The 23,126-nt window shown below is 43.5% G+C and overlaps 1 protein-coding gene across 3 annotated transcripts; it reads left to right on the plus strand.

Moving 5' to 3' along the window:
• Nucleotides 1–722: 722 nt before the first annotated feature.
• sike1 (suppressor of IKBKE 1) lies at nt 723–6,148 on the plus strand. 3 transcript variants are annotated; one of them, XM_014145627.3, is made up of 6 exons: nt 723–994; nt 2,880–3,053; nt 3,162–3,267; nt 3,456–3,598; nt 3,726–3,839; nt 3,963–6,148. In XM_014145627.3, exons 2-6 carry the CDS (start codon nt 2,895–2,897, stop codon nt 4,080–4,082), a joined length of 642 nt encoding a protein of 213 aa, XP_014001102.1. In that variant the 5' UTR covers nt 723–994; nt 2,880–2,894; the 3' UTR covers nt 4,083–6,148.
• The last annotated feature ends 16,978 nt before the right edge of the window (nt 6,149–23,126 follow it).

The raw sequence follows: 23,126 nt of genomic DNA on the forward strand, positions 1-23,126 counted from the left end.
TTATCTCACCTCATTTGCTCACATTGTATATAGACTTATTTTTCGACTGTATTATTGACTGTATGTTTGTTTTACTCCATGTGTAACTCTGTGTTGTTGTATGTGTCAAACTGCTTTGCTTTATCTTGGCCAGGTCGCAATTGTAAATGAGAACTTGTTCTCAACTTGCCTAAAGGTGAAATAAAAATAAATAAAAAAGATCAGCTATGTTTTTAAAAAGGCAGTAAACAAGGCTGAATGAATTGTTTTGCTGTCAGACAAGGCTCCGCTGATAGCCAAGTGTAGTGCTGGTAAGGATTCACTTCATTGTGCTGGAAAGAAAGCTCTGCTCTTGGGACAACTTTATGTAGGCCCTAACAGTTTGTGGGCACCGCTTGTCGCCGTTATAGTGCAATCCATGTATTGTTTAGTGTTGTGCTGTGTAGTGTCTTTGCTGGCATGCATCTAAAAACATTTGGGGGAGTTGCCCCACCAAGATTTACATGCTAAAATCAAAACGGATCCCAGAGATATTAGAGAAAGAAGGAGATAGGAATCCTATTGTGCAATGAATGGAGAAACGTCTAACGCCCCACCCAGCAGACTGTCGACCAATTGCATTCACGTTATCATGCTGAGTCACACGATAGCTAGCTAATCGTCACGCAATACCTTCACAAAGTTAGGGTATGATGCCGCGTTCACATGTTAGTCGGAACTAGATAGAACAATGTGGTATAATGGTGCGTTCAAGGCAACTGGGAACTCTGGAAAATATGAGGTCAAATCCTGATGTCAGTGAAATTCAGGTTGGAAAGTCGGAGAGCTAGAAAGAGGCCCAAGTTCCCGAGTTGGAATTCTGAGTTGGATGACCGTTCCAAAAAATATATCCCAGTCGGTGGTCGTTTTTTCCAAGTCCCCAGTTGTATTGAATGTGGCTTAACTACAACAAGTTAGCAATTAAAAAATGTACGTTTCCTGGTTCTGACGAGCACGTGAACGTGGTAAAGACGAGGTAAAGACCAAAGTCCTTTTGTTTTTGCCTTAAGTAACCATCTGTCTTATGTAATCATACCAAACGTAACATTTCACACTAAATGGACTGTCTGAATAATACGTACTGAATAATACGAAATGCTCTGAGACTATGTTTGTCAGTTTATGCTTTCACAAGGTTGGAGGTAATAACATGTTCATCTACTTAAGACATTGGCTCGAATCTAGGTTGTGCCATTAGATTTCGAGAAAATGAACAACTAAGGAATCATTTTTCACTACTCTCAGGTGAACACGTTTACATGTGCACAGTATTCCGGATAGTAACTCATATCCCGCTTAAGGTCTTATTCGGGATAAGCAGTTTACATGCACCTTCTATATCCGCTCATGAGTATCCCTGTATCCATGATTAAACAGAATATTGAAATATGGACACTGACTGTAGGTAGGCCTATAACCTCTCACATGATGTAATATGCCATTAACTCTTGAAAAATTATGCATTTCTTGCAGTAAAATGATACAACAAATGTTAATTTTGTCTTGGGAACAGGAATGGAGAAATATTATTTCATTATTTCAGCATCTCTTGAGAGAATGTGAATATGCATGTAATGTGTTATCTTTGACACTGTTATGCAAGCAGACAGTATTTCAACCACAAAAATATGCACCCAAGAGGAATTGAATGCAGTCAGAAACGTGTTTTATTGTTTTCTCCGTTTTTTCCCATTAAAACCGGTCAAACTGATGACATTGAGACATTTTGCACAGGACCAATCTTTCCACTGTTTTGAAGTTATTGCGTTTAATCCCCGGTCCCTAAACGAAACAGACACCTTTACCGATGTTAACTAGATTACAAACGCATTCATTCTATCGATGTAAGACATTATTCAGGTGAGAACTACTTCATAGTTTTCTGTGGCAACAAGTTAAGACAGAAGAGAAGCTGCATGTATCTAACTTTAGTTGACAAACAAATGGCCTACCAAATGTTGGAAATTATAAGCAGAAACGTGTCTAAATTAGATGTGAAAGTGGCCAGTAGGCTCCGCTATAATGTCCAGTGCAGAGCAGAGTGCGGAGTCCATCAGCACAATAAATTATTATGGAATCATGGTGGATCAAACTGCGCAGGTAGCCGACTTTTTGAAGTGATTTGTTTGCCATCACACAACACCTATGATATGCGAAACTGCGCAGACCGTGAAAAACAACTGTAAAGGCAAATATTCTTATACCTAAACCTCACTGTTATCTGTGGTAAAGGGGATAAGATGGTTACATGCCACAGTATCCCGTCTAAAATCAGCTTATCCCATGCATCTTATCCGGGTTTCTCATAACTGGGATACAAACTTTTTCGGGTTATTGTAAACGGGATATGATGTTTATATGACAACTCAGAAATCGAATACTTCAGTACCCGAATAATAACGGGACATTGGTCTGCATGTAAAGGTGTTCAGTGACTTCTCTAACACCAAACCGCAGGCTGGTTTGGTTTATCTATTTCAAAAGCGTTCCTGGAAGTCTCGCGATGTTGCGCCTATGGGTTTAGAAACTGTGTTACTATCTTGAACGCAACCCTGCTTACGACCGGAAGTGATGTAAAACTAATGAGTCACATTTTGTTCCGAAAACAGCGGTCTCCAGGTCAGAGAGTTTGTTTTTGAAGTATTTCTTGATATTTTGGTCAATTTTCACAAAATACTTGACGATACTCATGTTTATCTATGACGTATATCAGTAAAGCAAGGATTTAATCTGTCCGCTAATCTACAAAAGATCTGCCACTGTAACTAGCTAGCTAAGGTTAGCTATTTCGATGATTGGTTAGCTAATTTAGCTAGCAAATGTAATGTAAAAAGGACCTGCGTCTTCCGTTTGTAATCAAGCTAGTGCAGAAAGGTATGGCGTGCACTTTGGAAAAGGTTCTTGGCGATGCTCGCACGCTGCTTGAGAGGCTCAAAGAGCACGACACGGCGGCGGAAGGACTGATCGAACAGTCTGGAGCGCTCAGCCAGAAGGTTCAGGGCATGAGAGAGGTGGGGAATGCCCTTCCAGACAAGGTACATTTGGTTGCTGCTATCTTTCGAGCTTGCTGAATACGTATCTAGTATTTTTTTTAATGGCATATAGATGAGAGCCTTGGATTTATCTGTTCACTGTTCCCCTAGTACATGGAGGAAAGTTCTGAGATACAGGAGTTGTCAAAGTACAAGCCTCACGTCCTGTTAACGCAAGAGAATACCCAAATAAAGGAACTACAGCAAGAAAACCGAGGCAAGACACAATTCATATGTTTTAATCACTGTAATATTTTATTCTACCCCACTTTGTCTCAGTCAAATGTCATTCGGTGTCAAATGTTTGCAGCACGAGAAAAACATCAGCTGTTAATATATTACACCAATGTATGTGTCATATATTTGAGGCACAGATATGACCGGTGATGTGTTAAATCTCCACAGAACTGTGGCTGTCTTTGGAGGAGCACCAGTATGCGCTAGAATTGATCATGGGTAGATACCGCAAGCAAATGCTACAGCTTATGATGGAAAAGAAGGAGCTGGACACAAAGCCTGTTCTTAGCCTTCATGAGGACCATGCCAAGGTACACACCCTTTCTGTCTACTCAGAATGAATGTAATAACATTTGACATTGACTCTGTTTTTATCATGTGATAAATGTATTAGCTATGTGTCATGTTTTATTTGTTTGAATTTGTATTATCATGAAGGAAGTGCAAAGCCAACTGGAGCGGATATGCGAGATGGGTCAGGTGATGAGAAGAGCTGTTCAGGTGGATGACCAGCATTACTGCTCTGTGCGAGAGAGGCTTGCCCAGCTAGAGGTAAAATGTTGTTAAATCAAGCAATTTTATTACTATTTTATTATTATCTAAGACTATGACTCTGGGTCCGGGTAAATAAAAATACTATTTATCAACCCATGGCCAATATTCTCATGCATTTAGATTGAAAACAAGGAGCTGCGAGATCTACTGACCATTAGTAAGAGTTCTGTGAGGCCACAGAAGGAAGACTCCAGCCAATCAGCGACAGAGGAAGAAGCCGAACCAGGGACCAATCAGTGATGGAATCGATAGAGAAGATCTCAGTTGCATACTCCTCGCATCCACTTCTCGTCTCCTTCTCAAAACCCTTTGGATGAGAAAGCCAGAGGTCCCGCCCCTCTGACGTTCTCCTCCAGTGGGTTTTGAGGAGAGAGGACAGGAGGAGTATGCAATTGAGAACTTCCCATAGAAAGGAGTTTGGATTGTTCATGGAGAAGAACAGTTCCCCAGGGCCACAAGACAGGGTCGATTACATTTTCACCACCGGTCACCCCTTCCCTTTAAGACAAAGTCCATTTTTTGTGTTGTTAGTTACCATTTAATATATATTTCCAAAGGTGCTCCTGCTGCCCAATGAAGCACTGTAAAGGCACAGAGAAGAGAGAATACTGTTTTTTTGTCAGGAAAGATTAGCTCCTGTACAACAGTTTTAGTATAGAGGGTGAACTTTTGCATTGGCCAAAGAGAATCACATTTGCTTTTTATGGCATGGTCTCTAGCTTTTCATTTTGAGTCATCTGTTCAAATGTACTTGCAACATTGTAGAAATAATCACGTGGTCAATTCACGGGAAACCAAATGCCAACTCTCCCCACATGGTTTAGCAGATGTTATGCTGTCAAAATGCAAGTCTTGATGTTTATTCCCCTGGGCCTCATATGACCTCTTGTTGTCTCCAAATGTTTCAAATCAAATTGCGTTTTTCATGTGCTTACTTATGGGCCCTTAATGAACAATGCAGAGTTTTTAAAAAGTAAGAAATTCAGTCAATCAATTTTCAGTCTGACTTGCTTGTAGCAGATTAACAGTTTGTATCTGTATGTAATTATCTGTTACTTTAGAACTATTTGAAATATTTTGTCAGTGTCTGTAATTGATGTGTAAAAAAAACATTTTTCATGTCTGGTATAATACTTACACAATGAGTCAGTGTGTGAGTGTAACATGTTCTAGACATTAGCGTTTGACCATAACTTTGATTAGAGGCTCTCTTTTTTTTTAAATCTTTTTTTTTTACAATCCAACAGCTTGACGGACTGTTGTCAAATTGTTTATGACATTGTCATCTCAGGAAACTTTCTTGTCATTATTGCAAAAGTGAGCTGCAATTTCTTCAATGCTTTGATGAGTGAATTTATTAATTTGATGTGTCAAATAAATTGTCATCAAATGCCTAATTTTACTGATTTTATTTTTACAGCAAAAGGAAATGCAGACATTGCAAGACATGGAGCACTTGCTTGATGGATAGATTTGGTGAAAATGTCCCTTTACTCAGGATGACAAAAATGTTCTTTGAATTTCCCAGTTCACTCAAAAGTAATGGCGATCTGAAATTCGGGGCTTTCGCTAGATGGACACATATTGCTTTTAGGTCTTCAATTAAAACAAGCTATCGTGAGATTTAGGTTATGGCTCCAGAATCCAGGGACTGCGTTTGACATTTTTAGCAAGAAAAAAAGTTAATTATGCCAGGAAAAAAGCTTAACTAATGCCTCGCATATAGTGCCATCAAACTTGGTAAATAACCCAATTTGTTCCAGAACGTTAGCTACGTTCTGCTTTGCCAGATAATAAAAGCATGCGCATGTCTTGATTTGCTGGCTAGCTATCTAGCTGTCACTTACTGCTAGCTTGGTCTGCTAAAGACTAGTATAGTAGTAGCCAGTCATCCTATTCTCATTATATAGCTAGTATAGTAACACAGTAATTTACACTCACTGTCAGTCCAGCTAGTCTGCAGGATGTGCATAACCATATATTTTGCTAGTAGCAGACATCTAATGACATGTCTCACTATATTGCTGCTACCTAACTGTCAGTGTCGGTCCAAAAGGGTGTTGGGCTGCATAAGAGTAGCCTAATATTTCCAGGGCTGCCAACTTTTGAAGAAAATTAGATGAGATTTGCTATGATAATTTTATTGCCCCCTGGCACAACCCCAAGATGGGGGTCTGAAAATGTTACTGTTTTAAAGCTCATTTCCTGCAATTCTATGTATTTTTATATGGTTTACGCCTATCATCTGAATACAGGTCAATTGTATTCAGGATGCTTTGAACATTAAAAGAACACTCAAAATTGTATCACTTTCTTTCTTTGTGATTTTTGGGGGATTCAATTTAAAGTATGCACATATATATTTATTTTACATAATTTTGAGGTTGTTTGAAATTAGATGGGGAGACACTAATGGGAGAGACAGTGGAAGGTTGGAAGCAGTGATTGATTCCTGTTCTCAGGTGGAAAGTTGTATGCGACATGTCGGGCAGTGTTACCACTACACCAAGGCTCTGCACATGAAATACTAATTTAATGGTTGATGGCAGTGGGTAACCAAACATAGATTGCAGTCTCCTTGTCCATAGACTGCTTTCAAGGTAAGGACAGAAACATTTTGTAATTTTGGTGAATTCTTTTGCGCTCCAGGAGTGTTGGCCACGCCTGATCTATGTTTCCCAAGTGCTGGGTGTTTAAAAATGTTGTTCTTATTACAATTCATTTCTCAAAATCACTCAACCTTCAAGAACATTTTTATGAGTATCAATATTCAGGTAGTTATACAAATAAATACATTTTAATTAAGTGATAATGCCAGAGAAGCCGGTGTTTGGGGGATATATTGGCATGGGTGTTGTTCTCTCGGGTCGGCAAACCGTGCCAATATATCCTCCAAACACCGGCATCGAGGGCATTATAACTTTTATACAATGGGTTACCAATATTAAAATAATGATTTACATATTTTCATAATTTCTTTTATTTTGATGAATTTATTCATACTATTTCATCCCACAAGATATAGTCCCGACATAAATCTAGGGTTGCTACCCAAACTGGCTGGTAGTTCGTTCTATTGGTTCAGTTGCCAGAGACGCGACCAAGTCTTTTTGTTTTGTATCTATTGACACGACCCAATCATTCGTTCTTTCTAAATGTTCTATTGCCATACTGGCAGTCAACATTCTTATCCCTTGCTTGCTAGCTAGCCAATTACGGCTAATTTACAGTCACGTCAAACAGTGAAGCCAGAAAAACACCAAAGTAGCTGCATTTGTTTAAGCTGTTTTCTAGTGACATTTATTTGGCATATTTTTCTTTTATTTAACCTTTATTTAACTAGGCAAGTCAGTTATGAACAAATTCTTATTTACAATGACAGCCTACCAAAAGGGCTCCTGCAGGGATTGGGGCTGGGATTAAAAATAAAAATAAGGGACAAAACACACATCACGACAAGAAAGACACCACAACACTACATAAAGAGAGACCTAAGACAACAACATAGCATGGCAGCAACACATGACAACACAGCATAGTAGAAACACAACATGACAACAACATGGTAGCAACACAACATTGCAGCAGCACAGCATGGTACAAACACTATTGGGCAAAGACAACAGCACAAAGGGCAAGAAGGTAGAGACAACAATACATCAGGCGAAGCAGCCACAACTGTCAGTAAGAGTGTCCATGATTGAGTCTTGAATGAAGAGATGGAGATGAAACTGTCCAGTTTGAGTGTTTTTGCAACTTGTTCCAGTCGCTAGCTGCAGCGAATTGAAAAGAGGAGCGACCCAGGGATTTGTGTGCTTTGGGGACCTTTAACAGAATGTGACTGGCGGAACAAGTGTTGTACGTGGAGGATGCAGTAGGTATCTCAGATGGGGGGAGTGAGGCCTAAGAGGGTTTTATAAATAAGAATCAACCAGAGGGTCTTGCGACGGGTATACAGAGATGACCAGTTTACAGAGGAGTATAGAGTGCAGTGATGTGTCCTATATGGAGCATTGGTGCCAAATCTGATGGCCGAATGGTAAAGAACATCTAGCCTCTCGAGAGCACCCATACCTGCCGATCTATAAATTACGTCTCCGTAATCTAGCATGGGTAGGATGGTCATCTGAATCAAGGTCAGTTTGGCAGCTTGGGTGAAAGAGGAGTGATTACGATAGAGGAAACCAAGTCTAGATTTAGCCTTAGCCTGCAGCTTTGATATGTGCTGAGAGAAGGACAGTGTACCGTCTAGCCATACTCCCAAGTAATTGTATGAGGTGACTTCCTCAAGCTCTAAACCCTCAAAGATAGTAATCACACCGGTGGGGAGAGGGGCATTCTTCTTACCAAACCACATTAGCTTTGTTTTAGAGGTGTTCAGAATAAGGTTAAGAGCAGAGAAATCTTCTTGGACACTAAGAAAGCTTTGTTGTAGAGCGTTCCACACAAAATCCAGGGAGGGGCCAGGGGAGTATAAGACTTTATCATCTGCATATAAATGGATTAGAGAGCTTCCTACTGCCTGAGCTATGTAGTTGATGTATATTGGGAGAGCGCGGGGTTTAAGATTGAGCCTTGGGATACTACCTTGCTGACAGGCAGTGGTTGAGATAGCAGATGTTCTGACTTTATACACTGCACTCTTTGAGAAAGGTAGGTACAGTGGGGGAAAAAAGTATTTGATCCCCTGCTGATTTTGTACGTTTGCCCACTGACAAAGAAAGGATCAGTCTATAATTTTAATGGTAGGTTTATTCGAACAGTGAGAGACAGAATAACAACAAAATAATCCAGAAAAACGCATGTCAAAAATGTTATAAATTGATTTTCATTTTAATGAGGGAAATAAGTATTTGACCCCCTCTCAATCAGAAAGATTTCTGGCTCCCAGGTGTCTTTTATACAGGTAACGAGCTGAGATTAGGAGCACACTCTTAAAGGGAGTGCTCCTAACCGCAGCTTGTTACCTGTAAAATAGACACCTGTCCACAGAAGCAATCAATCAATCAGATTCCAAACTCTCCACCATGGCCAAGACCAAAGAGCTCTCCAAGGATGTCAGGGACAAGATTGTAGACCTACACAAGGCTGGAATGGGCTACAAGACCATCGCCAAGCAGCTTGGTGAGAAGGTGACAACATTTGGTGAGATTATTCGCAAATGGAAGAAACACAAAAGAACTGTCAACATCCCTCGGCCTGGGGCTCCATGCAAGATCTCACCTCGTGGAGTTGCAATGATCATGAGAACGGTGAGAAATCAGCCCAGAACTACACGGGAGGATCTTGTCAATGATCTCAAAGCAGCTGGGACCATATTCACCAAGAAAACAATTGGTAACACACAACGCCATGAAGGACTGTAATCCTGCAGTGCCCACAAGGTCCCTCTGCTCAAGAATACATATACATGCCTGTCTGAAGTTTGCCAATGAACATCTGAATGACTCAGAGGACAACTGGTGAAAGTGTTATGGTCAGATGAGACCAAAATGGAGCTCTTTGACATCAACTCAGCTCGCCGTGTTTGGAGGAGGAGGAATGCTGCCTATGACCCCAAGAACACCATCCCCACCGTCAAACATGGAGGTGGAAACATTATGCTTTGGGGGTGTTTTTCTGCTAAGGGGACAGGACAACTTCACTGCATCAAAGGGACGATGAACAGGGCCATGTACCGTCAAATCTTGGGTGAGAACCTCCCTCTCTCAGCCTGGGCATTGAAAATGGGTCGTGGATGGGTATTCCAGCATGACAATTACCCAAAACACACGGCCAAGGCAACAAAGGAGTGGCTCAAGAAGAAGCACATTAAGGTCCTGGAGTGGCCTAGCCAGTCTCCAGACCTTAATCCCATAAAAAATCTGTGGAGGGAGCTGAAGGTTCGAGTTGCCAAACGTCAGCCTCGAAACCTTAATGACTTGGAGAAGATCTGCAAAGAGGAGTGGGACAAAATTCCTACTGAGATGTGTGCAAACCTGGTGCCAACTACAAGAAACGTCTGACCTCTGTGATTGGGTTTTGCCACCAAGTACTAAGTCATGTTTTGCAGAGGGGTCAAATACTTATTTCCCTCATTAAAATGCAAATCATTTTATAACATTTTTTAAATGCGTTTTTCTGGATTTTTTTGTTGTTATTCTGTCTCTCACTGTTCAAATAAACCTACTATTAAAATTATAGACTGGTGATTTCTTTGTAAGTGAGCAAATGTACAAAATCAGCAGGGGATCAAATACTTTTTCCCCCACTGTTGCAAACCAGGCCAAAGACCCCTCAGAGACCCCAATACTCCTTAGCTGGCCTACAAGAATGGAATGGTCTACCATATCAAAAGCTTTGGCCAAGTCAATAAAAATAGCAGCACAACATGCTGACATAATTTAGGACCTTTAACCTGTTAGGGCTAGGGGGCAGTATTGACACGGCCGGATAAAAAACGTACCCAATTTAATCTGGTTACTACTCCTGCCCAGTAACTAGAATATGCATATAATTATTGGCTTTGGATAGAAAACACCCTAAAGTTTCTAAAACTGTTTGAATGGTGTCTGTGAGTATAACAGAACTCATATGGCAGGCAAAAACCTGAGAAGATTCCAAACAGGAAGCGCCCTCTCTGACAAGTTGTTGTTCATCTTGGCTCTTTTTATTGAAGACTGAGGATCTTTGCCGTAACGTGACACTTCCTACGGCTCCCATAGGCTCTCAGAACCCGGGAAAAATCTGAATGATATCGAGGCAGCCTCTGGCTGAAACACATTATCGCGTTTGGAAAGTGGCTGGTCAGAGTACTCTGAGACTCACGCTCGTGCACGAGGGCACGAGATGTATTTATTTTCTCTCTCTTTGTATGTATACAGGCTTTCCCGGTCGGAATATTATCGCTTTTTTACGAGAAAAATTGCATAAAAATTGATTTTAAACAGCGGTTGACATGCTTCGAAGTACGGTAATGGAATATTTAGATTTTTTTTGTCACGAAATGCGCCATGCTCGTCACCCTTATTTACCCTTTCGGATAGTGTCTTGAACGCACGAACAAAACGCCGCTATTTGGATATAACAATGGATTATTTGGGACCAAACCAACATTCTTTATTGAAGTAGAAGTCCTGGGAGTGCATTCTGACGAAGAACAGCAAAGGAAATAACATTTTTCTTATAGTAAATCTGACTTTGGTGAGTGCTAAACTTGCTGGGTGTCTAAATAGCTAGCCCTGTGATGCCGGGCTATCTACTGAGAATATTGCAAAATGTGCTTTCACCGAAAAGCTATTTTAAAATCGGACATATCGAGTGCATAGAGGAGTTCTGTATCTATAATTCATAAAATAATTAGGTTTTTTGTGAACGTTTATTACATTTACATTTAAGTCATTTAGCAGACGCTCTTATCCAGAGCGACTTACAAAATGGTGCATTCACCTTATGATATCCAGTGGAACAACCACTTTACAATAGTGCATCTAAATCTTTTAAGGGGGGGGGGGGGTTAGAAGGATTACTTTATCCTATCCTAGGTATTCCTTAAAGAGGTGGGGTTTCAGGTGTCTCCGGAAGGTGGTGATTGACTCCGCTGTCCTGGCGTCGTGAGGGAGCTTGTTCCACCATTGGGGTGCCAGAGCAGCGAACAGTTTTGACTGGGCTGAGCGGGAACTGTGCTTCCTCAGAGGTAGGGGGGCCAGCAGGCCAGTGGTGGATGAACGCAGTGCCCTTGTTTGGGTGTAGGGCCTGATCAGAGCCTGAAGGTATGGAGGTGCCGTTCCCTTCACAGCTCCGTAGGCAATCACCATGGTCTTGTAGCGGATGCGAGCTTCAACTGGAAGCCAGTGGAGAGAGCGGAGGAGCGGGGTGACGTGAGAGAACTTGGGAAGGTTGAACACCAGACGGGCTGCGGCGTTCTGGATGAGTTGTAGGGGTTTAATGGCACAGGCAGGGAGCCCAGCCAACAGCGAGTTGCAGTAATCCAGACGGGAGATGACAAGTGCCTGGATTAGGACCTGCACCGCTTCCTGTGTGAGGCAGGGTCGTACTCTGCGAATGTTGTAGAGCATGAACCTACAGGATCGGGTCACCACCTTGATGTTAGTGGAGAACGACAGGGTGTTGTCCAGGATCACGCCAAGGTTCTTAGCACTCTGGGAGGAGGACACAAGGGAGTTGTCAACCGTGATGGCGAGATCATGGAACGGGCAGTCCTTCCCCGGGAGGAAGAGCAGCTCCGTCTTGCCGAGGTTCAGCTTGAGCTGGTGATCCGTCATCCACACTGATATGTCTGACAGACATGCAGAGATGCGATTCGCCGCCTGGTTATCAGAAGGGGGAAAGGAGAAGATTAATTGTGTGTCGTCTGCATAGCAATGATAGGAGAGACCATGTGAGGATATGACAGAGCCAAGTGACTTGGTGTATAGCGAGAATAGGAGAGGGCCTAGAACAGAGCCCTGGGGGACACCAGTGGTGAGAGCGCATGGTGCGGAGACAGATTCTCGCCACGCCACCTGGTAGGAGCGACCTGTCAGGTAGGACGCAATCCAAGCGTGGGCCGCGCCGGAGATGCCCAACTCGGAGAGGGTGGAGAGGAGGATCTGATGGTTCACAGTATCAAAGGCAGCAGATAGGTCTAGAAGGATGAGAGCAGAGGAGAGAGAGTTAGCTTTAGCAGTGCGGAGAGCCTCCGTGACACAGAGAAGAGCAGTCTCAGTTGAATGCCCAGTCTTGAAACCTTTTTTCGTTTATCGTGAGTAATTTAGTAAATTCACCGGCAGTGTTCGGTGGGAATGCTAGTCACATGCTAGTCACAAGCTAATGTAAAAAGCTGGTTTTTGATATAAATATGAACTTGATTGAACAAAACATGCATGTATTGTATAACATAATGTCCTAGGATTGTCATCTGATGAAGATCATCAAAGGTTAGTGCTGCTTTTAGCTGTGGTTTGGGTTTATGTGACATTATATGCTAGCTTGAAAAATGGGTGTCTGATTATTTCTGGCTGGGTACTCTGCTGACATAATCTAATGTTTTGCTTTCGTTGTAAAGCCTTTTTGAAATTGGACAGTGTGGTTAGATTACCGAGAGTCTTGTCTTTAAAATGGTGTAAAATAGTCATATGTTTGAGAAATTGAAGTAATAGCATTTCTAAGGTATTTGAATAACGCGCCACGGGATTACACTGGCTGTTGAGTAGCCCATAGAAGTTAAGGTTGCAGTGACACATCCATAACCTGAGCGGAAACCAGATTGCAAACCAGAGAGAATACTATAAACATCAAGAAAGCCAGGGAGATGAAAGGAGATGAAGAAATGTTAGGAGGAGGTATGGCTGAGTCAAATAGAAATCCTGACTTAATAAAGTGGTGATTAAAGATCCCAGCCATGTGCTCCTTGTCAGTAACAACGACATCATCAACATTAAGGGACATGGGCAGCTGTGAGGAGGAGGGTTTATTCTCCAGGTCTTTAACCATTTTCCAGAACTTCTTGGGGTTAAACCCACAGAGAGAGAACTGCTCCTTAAAGTATCTAACTTTGGCCTTCTGGATAGCCTGAGTGCACTTACATTTTAGTAGACACTCTTATCCAGAGCGACTTACAGTAGTGAATGCATACATTTCATTTAATTTCATGAATTTTTTTTGTATAATTTTTTTTTTGTACTGGCCCCCTGTGGGAATCAAACCCACAACCCTGGCGTTGCAAACACCATGCTCTACCAACTGAGCCACAGGGAAGGCCATCTCATTTGTCTGAACGAGAGCCAGTCAGGGAGGTGGAGTGTCCTAAAGGGAGGTGGAGTGGCTGTGTGTGTGTGTGTGTGTGTGTGTGTGTGTGTGTGTGTGTGTGTGTGTGTGTCTGTGTGTGTGTGTGTGTGTGTGTGTGTGTGTGTGTGTGTGTGTGTGTGTGTGTGTGTGTGTGTGTGTGTGTGTGTGTGTGTGTGTGTGTGTTATAAAATGACTGTGTTCTCATTTTTGACTTCAGAGTACTCTCTGAATAAAGGATTGATCTATTGCAGACTGGGGGCTTTGTCTAATTCTTCATTAACCAGGGTCTTACAAACCTCTGGGAATTGGTCAAAGCTTAAGTGATCGTTGAGTTCAACAATTGGGATAAAAATTCTCGTGACACCTAGCAGGACAAATTCAGACTTAGTGTAAGGTGCCAGGAGAGAGCTTAGAGCCTTTAGGATACAGGCCAGTGCTGATGGTGGACGATAACACCCAGCAACAGTGAACAAAGAGCTATTTGAAAGTTTAATGCTTAAAACCAGCAAATCAAATTGTTTGGGGACAGACTTGGTGGAGACAACCGAGCACTGAAGGTGTTCCTTGGTAAAGATTGCCACTCCACCCCCTTTGGAAGATCTGTCTTGCTGAAAAAGATTTTAACCAGAGAGGTTAACATCACTGTTCAAACACTCTTTCTTAACCACGTCTCAGTAATGACCAACACATCTGCATTGGAGCTGGGAACCCACACTTTCAATTGATCAATTTTAGGTAATAAGCTTCTAGTGTTAACGTTCAGAAAACCCAGGTGTATAAAATGTGCTCCCTTGTCAATAAGGCTGTAACTTAACAAAATGTGGAAAAAGTCAAGGGGTCTGAATACTTTCCGAATGCACTGTATATATCCATAAATAATGATGCTGATTCATGATTTCGACTGGCTGAAAAAAGCTGCCTGCCTGTCTGTCTCATCCCGACTCCCGACACGTTCATTACTATGGGCCAGCTGGAGATTGAATTTGAATATTGAAACAATGTTGCAAATGTTGGATAGACAGACAGCAAGAATTATACAAATCTTCACTGTTGAAAACTAAATGTTAGTCCAAAATAAATGTGAGATAATGTCCAGATGCTTTATATTGCCCAGCCAGGCAATATATAGTTTGCCTGGCTGGGCTGATGAGACAGTGGATTGTACAATCAGATGGAACAGTTTAAATCGTCATAGATTTAGCGGGTGGTAATTTGTGGAATAGACACCAGCTGGAATGCGGTTTTAACCCATCAGCATTCAGGATTAGACACACCCATTGTATAATTAATTGTATGAAGAGTGCCTTGGTCCTCCTTTCTTTTTGGTTTATGCCTACTAGTTGAAGGTCCTTGCCATCATCTTACTCTATATAGAGTAAATATGTGTTTAGGATTTGTGAGTCCCTCTACCACCTATGCCTAGCATGTGTACAATATTAAAATGGCAAATTATATTTGAGGCCTGGAGTATTCAATATCCAATGCTTTTTTGTATGACTTATTCAAAACTGTCCATGAATGGCTGCAAAAATACATAGCCTCATAATTCATTTTCAAAGACTCAAGTAGGCATATCAGATTTCAAATATGTGATTACACTGGCAAAATTAGGAAGACATTTTATAATAAAATACGTGTGGAGAATAAGAGCAGTGTTCTTGATGACAAGCACACTAATTACCCTATATTTTAGCACATTGTTCCACTGATCAGACTAAATTAAGTAAATAGATAATAAAATCTCCTGAAGACAAGATGACATAAATCTGCCCTGTCTTCTCCCGCTCCTCCGCTCCACCGTTCGATGTCGCCGGTTTACTAACCACCGGTCCTGGGAACCATCATTACGCGCACCTGGCATTAATCATTACGCGCACCTGCACTTCATCATTAGGCACACCTGGACTCCATTACCTCACTCATTACCTCCCCTTTATCTGGCACTCCCTTAGGTTCTTTCCCCAGACAGTATTGTTTCTGTTTTTCATGTCTAGACGCTACACCTACGTTGTATCATTTCATGTTATATTAAACTTACCACATGCTTCTCGACTCCCAGCGTCTACGTTACAGAATAATGCCTCACAAAATGGAAGCAGCAGGAAATCATAATTTCTCCCAGACGGTCAACGAGCAGAGATCGTTACTTCGTCAACACCACGACCAGCTGGCACAACTGGGGATGGCTATGGAAGAGGTTATTCGCAGTGTTCAACGTCTCGAACATGCCCGAGAGGGGTTGCCTTCAACTAGCGGAGGATACTCTACCACCAGTCGACCCAGCACACCAGCAACCTGCCTAGGTCAGCAATGCCCGTTTGTCCCTCCCGGATAAATATGACGGCACCCCATCTACATGCCGTGGGTTCCTACTCCAGTACTCTCTCTACTTTGCACACTAGATGGGAGCTCCTACCACTGAGAGGTGGTTACTACGGTTATTTCCCTGCTGACTGGGTGTTGGAATGGGCCACGGCCATCTGGGAGAGAGGAGAGGAGCTGGATTCGTATGAGGGGTTCATGGCTCGGTCCATAGGTATCTTCAATCATCCATCGGAGGGCAGAGAAGGGGGTGAGCGTCTACTCTGACTACAGCAAGAGGACCAGACTGTTGCCGAGTATGCGCTCACCTTCCAGACAGTAGCAGCATCCAGGAGATGGAATGCGCTGTCGCTTCGTACGCTATTTAGAAGAGGACTGCGCAAGGAGGTTCAGACGGAACTGGCCTATCAAGACGACAACCTCTCCTTAGACGCACTCATCGCGATGGCCATCCGTCTGGATAACCTTCTTCGGGAGCGTCGGCACTCTCATTCGCTTCTCTCCCTCCTTCAGTGAACACTTTGGATCAGAGCCTGAACCCATAGAGGTAGGGGTCACACGCCACCCCGTGATGGAGCGACGTAGACGGAGACAGCTGGGGCTCTATCTCTATTGTGGTTAAGGAGGGCTCCAGCAGTGTCTGGTACATCCCAACTCGGGATCCACGAGAGCAGAGGGACGGTCACGTGATCTTCCACCTCCTGGGGCAGGTGTGAGTATCCGCTCTTCATCACTTTCTGCCAAACCCTTTTTGGTGTCAATCGCACTAGTTGACTGTCCTTCATGTACTGTATCTACAGCATTAGTGGATTCTGGTGCCTCTCTCAACATCACCTCATACCCGCGCTCCTCTCCTTTTCCGGTTCAAGCCCTCGATAATGTGCCATTAGGTTCCGGGACCATCACACACATCACCAAATCACTCACCCTCACTGTGCAGTCCATCCATCAGGAGAACATCCCCTTCTTCATCACCAGCGCACCAGCTCACAAGATCATCCTCTGCCTACCTTGGCTTCAACGCCACAACTCTACCATCTCATGGTCGAGGATGAAAATCACAGACTGGGCACCCGAATGCCGGAGGACCTGCTTCCCCGTCCCTTGTGGTTTCACGTCGGTTGAGAGTCCTGTGGTTGCCCTTGAGCCCAACATTCCGGAGGTATACCAGGACCTGTGGGAGGTATTTTCCAAAACCCGCACCACCTGTCTCCCTCATCGTCCCTGGGACTGTGCCAACGACCTGCTTGCAGGCTCTGCGCAGATGCATCTACCCTCTGTCGGTGGCTGAAACCCAGGCCATGGAGGACCACATCCGAGGCGCTCCAACAAGGTTTTATCCTCACGTCCACTTCTTCTGCGTCGGCAGGTTCCTTCTTCGTGGTCAAGAAGGATTGAGGGTTACGCCCATGTATTGATTACAGAGTACTCAATGAAATCACCACCAAGTACCGTTACTTCCCTGCTAAAACATACTGTAGGACTGTCTGCTTGCTGAAAATCATCAAACCAGTGGAGTAATGCAAGTGTGGATTAAATAGACTTTAGTACATGCTGTCAAAAGGTTGCATTCTGCAATAGGGACGAGAGTAACAGCAATCTAATTTTGTTAACAACATTGTAAATGAAACAGTGCTACCGTCTCTTTTACAGTTTTATAAACTCAGCGGAGAACGTTCTCTCTCTCTCTCCATTCAGCTCCACTCTACTAATCTTGAGGGGCGTTTCTTTAAAATGCACATCCAATTCCCTTGATCCCTTACATAACTAGACCAATCATATGCTTAAATGTGCAGCGGGTCACAGTGCTGTGGTAAGACAGGACAATGATAGAGGTTCCGCTCGTGATGTTAAATTGCAGGCGCAGATGCTACAATTTGGAGCACTGTTGAAATGTTAACGCACTGACTATACAGTGGACTGTTTAAAAAATAAATACAGTACTTTTCAATGCGTGAGATATAAGAGGCGGTGAGAGTGTCAAATACATGTGTCTCACGGCTAATGCGTGAGAGTTGGCAGCTCTGGATTTCTCAAGCCGTTGGATATTAATTTACATTTTCTAGCTAAATGTGTAAAAGAAGGTAGGATACTATGGCACTATGTAATGCTTTCATTATGTAACCTATTTGATGTGCATTGGTGGTAACTCTCAACTCCAATTTTCGCCCAACCACTTCAAATAAAAAATCCATTCAGGTGAGAAGTGGGGGGGGATTTCTCATAAATATTCATTTAGGGGGTGGGTAAACATAGTTGTACCTGACCCCAACAGTTCTTACTAAAGCATACTTACAAAAAGTCCACTGGCACACAAAAAAAGATTATGTGCATCGGGAGCAAATACGGCTGAAATCACAGCCATTGAACTATGAGCAAACTGTCTTACCGGACTGCACCACCAATCTATCGAATGCCGATTGGGTCTTCGCTTGTCCCAAGAAATGTATGTCTGATAACTCTGAGGACATTGGGGAAAAAAGCACTTGGGTACTGAGTAGACTGATACCCCATTTCACTGATCCACAATCCTTAGATAAGGCTGTACAGTGCAATATGAATGCCAATACGCTTTTCCATATTCCTGAATGGATCGAACGGCGCCTTCTGGTAAGAGTAGGGGGGGTTATGTTTCATAAACAATTCCTGGTGTACCGAAGTTGAAGGCATTGCGAGCTCCTGTTCACCCAACCTAGAGTTTCTGATGCTAAAATGCCGACCCCACTATATGTCGAGGGAATTGACGTGTTATTATCACAGCTGTGTACATAACGCCACAAGCAAACAACAAGGCGGCACTCACAAACTGTACAAGATCCTTTGCATGCAAGAATCCTCTCACTCAGAAACAGTCTTTTCCGTTGCGGGTGACTTTAACCAAGCCCGTCTAAAACAAATGTTCCTAAAATATCACCAACATGTATCTTTCCCCACAAAAGGATCCGCCATGCTTGACCATGCATACACAAACATCTGCAACGCGTACAAAGCCATCCCCCACCCCCACTTTGGCCAATCAAATCATGTCTCTCTGTTCCTACTCCCTGCCTACAAGCACCAATACAAAGAATAGTGAGGCGCTGGACAGAGGAGGTAGACTCAATGCTGCAGGATGGTTTTGAGAATACTGACTGGAATATGTTCCAAGATTCATCCACCCAGGACTCATCTATCAACATTGAGGAATATACATCGTCAGTCACAGGCTTCATTAGGAAATGTGTTGATAAAGTTGTACCCACAAAAACAACCTGTACTAACCCAACCAAAAACCCTGAATGAAGGGAGATATCTGTACAATGCTGAGAGCCCATACTGCAGCATTCAATGTCAGCAGAACAAACCCTGATGACTCGGTGGCGAGCGACGCATACAAGGCAAGCAGGTACGAGCTCTGGAAAGCCATTAGAGACGCATAAAGACGACTAAAACTTAAATTGATGTTTGACAGACTTGCGTCGCATGTGGCAAGGATTACAGACTATCCCAGACTACACAGGAAAATCCAACTGTGCGGTACCCACCGAAACCTCCCTGCCAGACAAGCTTTACACATTCTATGCTCGCTTCAAGGCAGACAATACCGAGCCATCCAGGAAGACTCTCGCCTCTCTGGACGACCAGGTGCTTTCGCTCTCCAAGGCTGGCGTGAGGAAAACTCTCAAAAGAGTGAACACTCACAAAGCCGCCGGCCCAGATGGCATCCCTGGCCGCGTCCTCCGTGTGTGCTGACCAGCTGGCGGGCGTCTTCTCGGACATCTTACACGTCCCTGTCCCAAGCTGTAGTCCCTACCTGCTTTAAGGAGACCACCATCGTCACAGTGCCCAAGAAAAATAAGGTGACATGCCCAAATGAGTATCGCCCTGTCGCGCTCACCTCGGTCATCATGAAGTGCTGGTCATGGCCCACGTCAACTCCAGTTTGCCAGGCACACTGGACCCACTCCAATTTGCCTACTACTCCAACAGATCCGCAGAAGATGCCATTTCCATCGCTATTCACACAGCCGTAACATGTGGAAAAGAGGAACATCTATGTGAGAGTGCTGTTCATTGACTACAGTTCAGCATTCAACACTCTTTTTTCCCTCCAAGATCGACACCAAGCTTAGAGCCCTGGGTCTGGACACCACCCTCCGCAACTGGATCCTGGACTTCCTGATAGGTAAACCACTGGTTGTGAAGATTGGCAACAACACCCCCTCTTAGCACAGGGGCCCCCCAGGGGTGGGTCTTCAGTCCTCTGCTGTATTTCCTGTTCACCCACGACTGCATGTCTTTGCATGACACCAACTCCATCATCAAGTTTGCTGACAACACCACGGTTGTAGGCCTGATAACCAGCAACGGCATTGTGGTGTCATGACAACAACCTCTCCCTCAATGTCAGCAAAACAAATGAGTTGATTGTTGACTTCAGGACGCAGAGGAGGGAACATGCCCCGATCCACATCAATGGGACTGTAGTAGAGAGAGTCACGAGTTTTAGGTTCCTCAGCGTCCACATCACCGAGGACTTGTCATGGACCAACAACACTCCCACTCTTGTCAAGAGGGCGCAACGGTGTCCTTACTTCCTAAGGCGGCTGAAGAAATTCGGCATACCGCCCCGGGTCATCTCCAAATACTACTAGTGCACCATCGAGAGCGTCCTGACCAGTTGCATCACGGCCTGGTACGGAATTGCTCTGTCCACGACAGCAAGCACCTCCAATGGGTGATGAAGATGGCCCAGTACATCACTGGGACTGTGCTTCCACCCATCCAGGACATCTACTCAAAACGCTGCTTGAAGGCACACAGCATCATCAAGGACCCCACACACCTCAGCCACGAGCTGTTCTCTCTCTTACCGTCGGGCAGACTGTATCGAAGCATTAGATCTGATACCAACATGCTCAGACCGTTTCTATCTACAAGCCATCAGACTGCTGAACATTTGAACTGAACTGACCACCTGCTGTGATTATCCGCACCTTAGCACACATCACAACTGCTGCTACCAGACGGTTATTATACAGCTCAATTTATACACTTGCCCCCATCTTCCATTCCCAGATACACCTGTAAATATTTTACTATAAATTGTGTCTTCCTGTATTACACTTGCGCTAAAATGTTTATTCCACTGCCATTTACTTTATGTTCATATTCTTATTGTTGTTGCATAGACGAGAAGGAATCTGCAAGTAAGGATTTCATTGGATGATGTATACAATGCGTATCCCGTACAACTAATAAAACTTGAAACTATTTGTGTCACGCCTGCTCCCGCTCTCCCTCTCTGGTGCTCGATGATGCCAGGCTGTCCTTCATTACGCACACCTGTCACCATCATTACGCGCAGCAGCGCTCATTGGACTCACCTGGATTCCTTCCCTTTGTTGATTGCCCGGTCTATAACGGTTCCCTGTGTCTGTATTTAATGTCGTTATGTGTTAATGTCCAGACGCTGTCCTGTCCTGTTCCATGTCCACAATCATCTCCTTAGTCTTGGTTACGTTGAGGAATAGGTTGTTATTCTGGCACCACCCGGCCAGGTCTCTGACCTCCTCCCTATAGGCTGTCTCGTCGTTGTCGGTGATCAGGCCTACCACTGTTGTGTCGTCAGCAAACTTAATGATGGTGTTGGAGTCGTGCCTGGCCATGCAGTCGTGGGTGAACAGGGAGTACAGGAGGGGACTGAGCATGCACCCCTGGGGAGCTCCAGTGTTGAGGATCAGCGTGGCAGATGTGTTGTTACCTACCCTTAACACCTGGGAGCAGCCCATCAGGAAGTCCAGGATCCAGTTGCAGAGGGAGGTGTATAGTCCCAGGTTCCTTAGCTTAGTGATGAGCTTTGAGGGTACTATGGTGTTGAACGCTGAGCTGTAGTCAATGAATAGCATTCTCACATAGGTGTTCCTTTTGTCCATTATTTAAAAAAACAAACATTTTAGTCATTTAGCAGACGCTCTTATCCAGAGCGACTTACAGTAGTGAATGCATACATTTCATACATTTTTTTTCTCCGTACTGGTCCCCCGTGGGAATCGAACCCACAACCCTGGCGTTGCAAACACCATGCTCTACCAACTGAGCTACACAGGTGGGAAAGGGCAGTGTGGAGTGCAATAGAGATTGCATCATCTGTGGATCTGTTTGGGCGGTATGCAAATTGGAGTTGGTCTAGTGTTTCTGGGATAATGGTGTTGATGTGAGCCATTACCAGCCTTTCATTAGTAGTCATTTTCAAAAAACCGCCATTTTCAAAGAACTGCCAGTCAAGTTGAGCTCCCCGCCCACTCAGTTTGTCTTTACAGACTTCCTGTTAGTTTAACATGAGAGAAAATGTACATTTTCTCAAATGTTTAGCATTTTTATCAGGAAAACATAGTATGGGTAATGTTTTGGTCACTGTCTTCTTGGGTATGCATGGGTGTCCGAGCTGTGTTCAAGTAGTTTGAGATGTTGTTTGAGATGCGGGCTCCTCCTGCCCGAAGTCACTAGTGTGATAAATATTCTACATAAAAGAATTCATAACCACTTCGGGAATCCATATTTTTTTTTATTTATCAATTACAAAGCCTAGATTGAAATAGCATTATTTAAATATTTTTTTCATTGGCCCAAGCATATCTACTTCAGAGAAACATTAAGGTCAGTATAAGAATCCTTGCACATTTCGTATTGAAGATGTGGTACAAATGCATAGTATATTGGACCGATATTCAACACCATATCGTGCATTAATGTTATTGTATAATGTACTGAGATGTAAATCCAAATGAAAACTGACTCCATTTTATCTTCACTCTTTTCCTCACAGGAGCAGTAGCCACACGTCAGCGACGAACTGTCTTTTTTTGGTTGCCCATCATTTGCACTGATCTCCAGCCAGACTAATTTCTTTCTGTGGGTCGACCCTTCCATACTTACTCATATAATTTCTACGTGCCTGAACAGGAAAATATGTGTTTATTAAATAAAAGAATCGTAAAATAAGGACAATTTAGGTTTTTGTGTTTTTGAAGGAAGACAAAATTACGTTGCCACGAGAAGCACCGCAGATATTGCGATAGCGACATGCAATACTTCGCTCTCACGGTCACATCTGCGTATGTGCAGGGATTCTCTTCACACTATTACGACGTGGTTGTTACGGGAGCAAAACAGCGGAGAAGTTTAGCCTCGCGCTTCAACGCTCTTATTGTT

This window comes from Salmo salar, chromosome 15, assembly GCF_965601325.2.
Source record: "Salmo salar chromosome 15, fSalSal1, whole genome shotgun sequence".
Lineage (NCBI taxonomy): Eukaryota > Metazoa > Chordata > Actinopteri > Salmoniformes > Salmonidae > Salmo > Salmo salar.

Coding starts and splice junctions, on each gene's coding strand:
- sike1 (XM_014145627.3), top strand. CDS start 2,895: ATGGCGTGCACTTTGGAAAAGGTTCTTGGCGATGCTCGCACGCTGCTT. Junction 3,054..3,161: donor GGAATGCCCTTCCAGACAAG/GTACATTTGGTT, acceptor CTGTTCCCCTAG/TACATGGAGGAAAGTTCTGA. Junction 3,268..3,455: donor ACTACAGCAAGAAAACCGAG/GCAAGACACAAT, acceptor AAATCTCCACAG/AACTGTGGCTGTCTTTGGAG.